Genomic DNA, 7,500 nt, shown 5'->3' on the forward strand with positions numbered 1-7,500 from the left:
AATTGGTGTATTAAAAAAATTTATAAAATAAATAAATAAATAAATAAATAAATATCGGTAACACTTTACAATAATCTTCCATTTATTAAACTCTAGTTAACTACATTAGTTAACATACTATTAATAAACTGCACTTCTACGGCATTGTTAATATCAATTTTAATTTTAATATTCAGGCTACTAATAGCCTACATTATTGAAATCAAAAGTTGCATTTGTTAACATATAGAGGAAGAGCAAGGGAAAAGGAGAGATCTGGGTGCGGGGGTTTAAGATTATCTCGTCCCGGGCCCAGGCAAGACTGTCAGCTGGCCTGCATGAATGTATGAGAAGATTTATTATAAAACTGTGATTTCTAGTCCTAGGAAAGTCATGAAAATCAATAAAGTTGGTAAAACTATTTCGATGGTCCGCTATAATTAAATTAAAACAATATATTTTAATGCCAATCTTTTGAATATATTATCAGATAAAAATTGTGAGTAAATAGAACACATAGATCCTCGTACATCAGAGTCATTCATAAGTGTGACGGATAAAAAGCCCAATATAAACACGGAAAAATTAAGAATTTTGAGTCGTGTGCGGGATTTATACTTTTATTTTTACAGGAATTGTTAATATTTAAAAAAAAATCTTATCCTTAATATTTATCCAGTGAATCATGAATGAGATTCACTGGTTAAAACCTTCAGCTGTTTGTATCTTAATTCTTAATTCTCTTAAATTGTAATTATTTTAGTTCATCTGTGAACAACCCTAGTTTTTGCAAATTATAAAAACATTTGAAAACAAAACTGTGTCGTCACAGCCAAATTGCTTTTGATTATTGTTGTGGAAAACTGTGAATATAGTTCAAAATTTCACTTCTATACTGATATAAAATATTCAGATGATACCGGTTATTCAGAACGATAACGGGCCGATGCCGATAGTTTGGGTTTTCTTCTCTCCCAAATAATGCTGCAAGTTGGAGCCGGACACGTTTTTTCCGCACTCTTTTGATTGACAGGATATAATCGGCTGTTTTTAAACAATCGGCCGATGGCGAAAATAATATGCCGATTATTGGCTGATACATCGGTGCATCTCTAATTTTAACGCATAAATGTAACTTTGAATCAGACAGGAAGTGACTGAAGTTTCTTGAGTTCGACACACTCAGATCGTCCTGAAACTGGATCATGTGATCTTGAAACAGTAAGAATTTACTAAAATATGTTTGATATAAACATTTCATAGACCAATCCGACTGTAACACATCTACAAATCCAGCTGTACTTTTATGCATGTCTGTGTGTGTGTGTGTGTGTGTGTGTGTCTCACTAGGCTTGATGGTGACCGGGGGAAGCTCAGGGAGTGTGGGCCGCACAGGTAAAGGGTCAAATGGGAACACGTCAGGTCGGTAAGGGCCATTTGGGTCATAGGGACCGGGACCGGGACCGGGACCAAGACCAGGACCGGGACGTGGACCAGGACCAGGACCAGGATATGGACCCAGATCTGGTCGGTCAGGATCAGGAATCGTGTGACCAATCAGACAGAGCCTCTGATACTCCTCTGAGAAGAGAGAGAGATTTGTTCAGTTTCATATTCATATTCAATTCATATTCTTCAGTTTCATTAGATAACCGTCTAGTGCTGTTCGTGCGTCGATCAAAAATGACTGATATTTTTTTTATTTCAATAAAATGATTGTACTATATTTTAGTTCGATAATATTTTGTATTTTTAGGGGATATTATGGTACTACATTATATTTATGCAGTAGTTACAATCCATTTATTTGGACCTGAAAATTTTATTTCCAACTTAATCTGTGATAAATCTTGAATGCTTTGGATCACAGACTTCAGTTTGGTCTCTTTTTAAAAAGACACTTGGCATATTATTGCTGAAGTGAAAAAAATAAAAAGTTACAAAAGTGACCTTAAAAAAAGTTATAGAATTTTATGTTTATTGTTATATACTATTTTTTATATGAAAATATATTTTCCAAAACACACTTTCCTCTAAAACTGAAAAAAAAAAAAAATCAAAGCCATAAATCTAAAAAATTAGTTTTCAGTGAGATTTAGAAAATTTGGGAAATTCGCTTCCCATTCATTTCCAATGCGCTCATTTTTTACCATGAGGAGCACAAGTGTGACTGTTGTTTTCAGGACCATTAAACCTGTTCAACTCACGTCCATGATTTTTTTTTTTTGTGTGTGTGTGTGTGTGTGTGTGTGTGTGTGTGTGTGTGTTCACACAGGAAGTGCCAAAACCTTTACCAAGTTTCGTACCGTTCCGATGAAGTAAAAAATTATACAAAAACAAAACATAACATTGTTTCGGTCAAGATTGACTGAACAGCACCAGAGGGTTAAACACGTCACATGATTTCTGTATCGTAATCATCATTTATTATCAGTTTTTTTCTTTCTGTATTGATTGTTCAAATGCTATTTCAATAGTTCAATTGATCTAAACCGTTTACATCATAGATATTTCAGCCATTACACTGCAAAAAATGCTTTCCTTACTTACTATTTTTATCTTGTTTCCAGTCCAAATATCTAAAAATACTTAAATCAAGATGCATTTACTAGATGAGTAAAAGGCCATAAGGTGTTGTGTCTTGTTTTTGGGGAAATAAATCCAAATTAAAGGGGTGGTTGATTATGATTTGACTTTTCTAACTTTAGTTAGTGTGTAATGTTGCTGTTTGATCATAAACAACATCTGCAAAGTTACAACACTCAAAGTTTAAAGCAAAGGGAGAGATTTACTTTTACAGAAATCGCTTTTTAAGGACTACAACAAACGGCTGGTAGAGACTACACCACATTCCTCCCGGGTTAGTGACATCACCAACCCTAGAATTTACATAAACTCCGCCCCCTGAACACATTTATAGATTATCATGACAGAATATGCTAATCAATGACTAGAAGATAACTACACATCAGCTACATACATTCATCATCTAACTACTCAGAAATGTCCTGTTGCTTCTTCATGTTGTCACTTCTTCTTGAGTCTCTCCATCTTTCTGATTCCGGTTTGAACATAAAGGCTAAAAGTTTTAGAAATTTTCAGTGCAAGTGTGTGTGAGTTAAAAGAACACAAGCTGTTGAAGCTCCGCCCTCTGTGCCGGGAGCAGCAGCTCATTTGCATTTAAAGGAACAGACACAAAAACTGTGTGTTTTTGCTCACCCTCAAAAAGGGACATTTTTTACATGCTATATAAAAATATCTGTGGGGTATTTGAGGTAAAACTTCACACACACACTCTGGGGACATCAGAGACTTATTTGACATCTTGTGAAAATGGCATTATATGAGCCCTTTAAGTGAGTTTTTACTTAAAACAAGAACAATTATCTGCCAATGGGGTAAGAAAATTATTCTTGTTTCATTTTGAATTAAGATAATTTTTCTTATCCCATTGGCAGATCATTTTGCTTTTTTTAAGCATCAACTCACTTAATTTTGATTAATTCCCCTAGAAAACAGGACATAATATCTTATATCATTTTACTCATCTAGTAAATGCATCTTGATTTAAGAACTTTTAGATATTTGAACTGGAAACGAGACAAAAATACTAGGAAAAGCTGTTTTTGCAGTGTAATAAAGCTGCTAATGAAGCTGCGTGAACTGAACTGAGAGACAGACGGTACAATGAGATCGTATCTTCAGAGATTAAAGGAAACTGACTGTCGTATGAAAGCGTGTTTTGTGGCGTCACCTGTTCCGCGGATGGGACACATCTCTGGGACGGTGGACCCAGACCAGCATCCTCGGTTCTCACAGCAGCACTGGCTCTTCGACATGCGCTGCGGCAGCAGGTTAGCACAGCGTCCGCTCACTATGTTAGCGTAGCAGACCCCTGTGCGGGAATCTGGAGCAGAACACACACAATACAGAGTCACTCCACTTCTGAGGGCTTCAGTTGGTTCTGTTGCATTTCTGGAGCTAAAACAGTCTGAGTTCGTAAATTACGTAGACACAAACACTCACAGACACACACAGTCACACATTCTCCCACACACACACACACACACATCTGGTTCGCTATCTTTGTGGGGACTCTCCATAGAAGTAATGGTTTTTATACTGTCCAAACTGTATATTCTGTCCCCTTACACTAACCCGACCCCTAAACCTACCAATCACACACACACACACACACACTAACCCTACCCCTAAACCTACCCATCACACACACACACACACACTAACCCTACCCCTAAACCTACCCATCACACACACACACACACACACACACTAACCCTACCCCTAAACCTACCCATCACACACACACACACACACACACACACACAAACACACACACACAGACACACACACACACACACACACACACACACACACACACACTAACCCTACCCCTAAACCTACCCATCACACACACACACACACACACACACACACACACAAACACACACACACAAAGACACACACACACACACACACACACACACACACACACACACACACACACACACACACACTAACCCTACCCCTAAACCTACCCATCACACACACACACACACACTAACTCGACCCGTAAACCTACCCGTCACACACACACACACACACACACACACACACCCGACCCCTACCCAAACCCATCACACACAACTTTCTGCATTTTTTCATTAAAAAAAAACAAACTCATTCTGTATGATTTATAAGCTTGTTTCCTAAATTTAGGCCACAGTGACACGAGTCCCCACGAGTGTGTGTGCATTCAGGTTTAAGTCCCCACCGGGATAGAAAAACATGTACACACAGACACACACACACACACACTGTGTGACGGCGCAGTCACGTATAATGACGGAGCATCTCCAGCTGCAGGAGTGTGAGCGAGTGATGATGGAGGAGGAGAAGAGAGGGATGTTTGGCTCAGGAAACGTTTGGAGTGGATCGAGTCATAGCGCACATTCCTTCCACACCGAACCGCAGCCAACACACATCAGACCACTGACCCACTTACACACACACACACACACACACACACACGAGACGTCCTCCATCACACACAACCATTCATTTCTACCCTTTCATGTAATAATTCATTCTGTTTAATGTGCTTTACTGGCCTGACGAATGACTGTACGCATGTTCTGCCACAGCTAGTTACAGTCAGAGGAGTTCAAGTCAAAACCCGGTTACCGGTGTCAGGGTTCGAGGAAAAGCTAATAGCAGATCATTCATAAAAATTAAAAATGACGATAAATGATTTGAATACAAAATAGAACACTTACAAAAATGATTTAAATGATAAAAATGTCAAATAAAAATAAAAAAGATTAAAAAAAAAAAATCTAAATAAAACACTTGTGACATGAAAATAAATTAAGTTCAAATAAAACACTTACTAAAATCAAACCAAAATAAATACTTAGTAAAAATGTATTAAATCGTAAAAAGTAAAAGTAAAATAAATAATTAAAAAATGAAAACAAATCAAAATAAAACTCAAAAAATGTTATTCTGAAAATATAAAATTAAAAGAAATAGTTTAAAATTAAAAACTAACAAAAGAAAACAATTACTAAAAATGTATTAAATCATAAATTAAAATAAATGAATGGTTTAAAAACAATCAATCAAAATAAAACACTTATTAAAAATTTATTAAATCATAAATATGTAAATATAAATGAATGTTTTTAAAATAAAACCAACCAAAATAAATTCTAAAAATGTCAAATTAAAATAAATTATTTTAAATGAAAAACAATCAAAATAAAATAGTAATAAATGTAATTCTAAAAATGTCAAATGAAAATAAATTATTTAAAAATATATAAAATCAAAACAAAATACTCACTAAAATTAAACTAAATAAGATTCAATTTTTGGGGGGGGGGGGGGGGGGGGGGGGGTTACCTGCATGTCATGTGACCATTACTACAGTAAAAGAACTACAATAAAAGTGTTGTTAAATTATTAAAATATAACTTTGAAATCTCAGGGGGAGAAAGAGTTTCGGCTGACAAACACGTTTGGGAATCCCTGAACTACAGCAACGTGAGGTTTTCAGTGAGAGGTGCTTCGTTCACATCTGACCGTGAGTTTGCAGGGGATTGTGGGGGAGCTGAGGTGTGGCGGGACTCACCGATGCAGCGTGAGCCGTCCAGCGCCGTGTCGAAGCCCACGGGACACCTGCAGAAGTAGCTGCCGATGGTGTTAGAGCACTGACCTCCACTGCACAGGCCCGGTGTGTGTGAGCACTCGTCAACGTCTGAGACACACAGCACAACACACACCAGTTACAGCAACACTTCACCTGATCATACACTCACCTCCACACGTGATGATCTTCTGGATAATGACCGCGCAGTAATCGCTATCTACATCACTGTTCAGAGGTCAGGGGTCGGTCAGAGTCACCAAGGCAGCATTAATATGAGCAAAAATACAGTAAAAATTGTGAAATATTATTGTAATGTAAATCATCTGTTTTCTATGTGAATATATAGTAAAGTGTAATTTATTCCTGTGATCAAAGCTGAATTTTCAGCATCATTACTCCAGTCTTCAGTGTCACATGATCCTTCAGTGTCATCATTCTAATATGATGATTTGATGATCAAGAAACATTTATGATTATTATCAGTGCTGAAAACAGTTCATATTTTTGTGGAAACTGTGATACTTTTTATTTTTCAGGATTCTTTGATGAATAGAAAGTTGAAATAACAGCATTTATTTGAAATAGAATCTTTTGTAACATTATGAATGTCTTTACTGTCACTTTTGATTAATTTATGTGTCTTTGATTAATAAAAGTATTCATTTACTTTAAAAATGTACTGAATAAACGTTTGAACGGTAGTGTTTATGATGTTGTATAAACAAATCGATAAAAAAAAAATACATATAAAGATATTTTTATGTTTAATGAGAAGTACTTTAAGAAAGACTGGATTAGGCCGGCGAGTGAAGGACGGTTATCTGAGGAACACTAAACAGGAGTGAGTCCATTATCACTCGGTGCTTTCCAGAGTTCTGGAACGTTATTTCTGGGTCCGGGGCGGGTACAGACACACACACACACACACACTCGCACGCACTCACACACACACACACACACACACACACACACACACACACACACTCGCACGCACTCACACACACACACACACACACACACACACACACACACACACACACACACACACACACACACACACTCGCACGCACTCACACACACACACACACACACACACACACACACACACACACACACACACACACACACACACTCACACACACACACACACACACACACACACACACAGACACACTCTCACTCACTCACACACACACTCACACTCACACACACTCACACTCACACACACAAACAGACACACACACTCTCTCACTCACTCACACACACACTCACACTCACACTCACACACACACACACACACACACACACACACACACACACACTCACACACACACATACTCACACTCACA

At 37.4% G+C, this 7,500-nt stretch overlaps 1 protein-coding gene across 1 annotated transcript in view; it reads right to left on the reverse strand.

Moving 5' to 3' along the window:
• Nucleotides 1-307: 307 nt before the first annotated feature.
• LOC309491717 (fibrillin-1-like) overlaps nt 308-7,500 on the reverse strand; it is a 36,027-nt gene continuing 28,834 nt past the window's right edge. The window contains exons 9-11 of the mRNA XM_082190753.1: nt 6,134-6,259; nt 3,734-3,886; nt 308-1,560 (exon numbers count right to left, since the gene is read on the reverse strand). Of these exons, the coding sequence (XP_082046879.1) occupies nt 827-1,560; nt 3,734-3,886; nt 6,134-6,259 (1,013 nt within the window). The 3' untranslated portion in view covers nt 308-826. The remainder of the gene's footprint in view (nt 1,561-3,733; nt 3,887-6,133; nt 6,260-7,500) is intronic.

Source organism: Leuciscus leuciscus (assembly GCF_965113295.1).
Source record: "Leuciscus leuciscus genome assembly, contig: HAP1_SCAFFOLD_472, whole genome shotgun sequence".
Classification (NCBI taxonomy): Eukaryota; Metazoa; Chordata; class Actinopteri; order Cypriniformes; family Leuciscidae; genus Leuciscus; species Leuciscus leuciscus.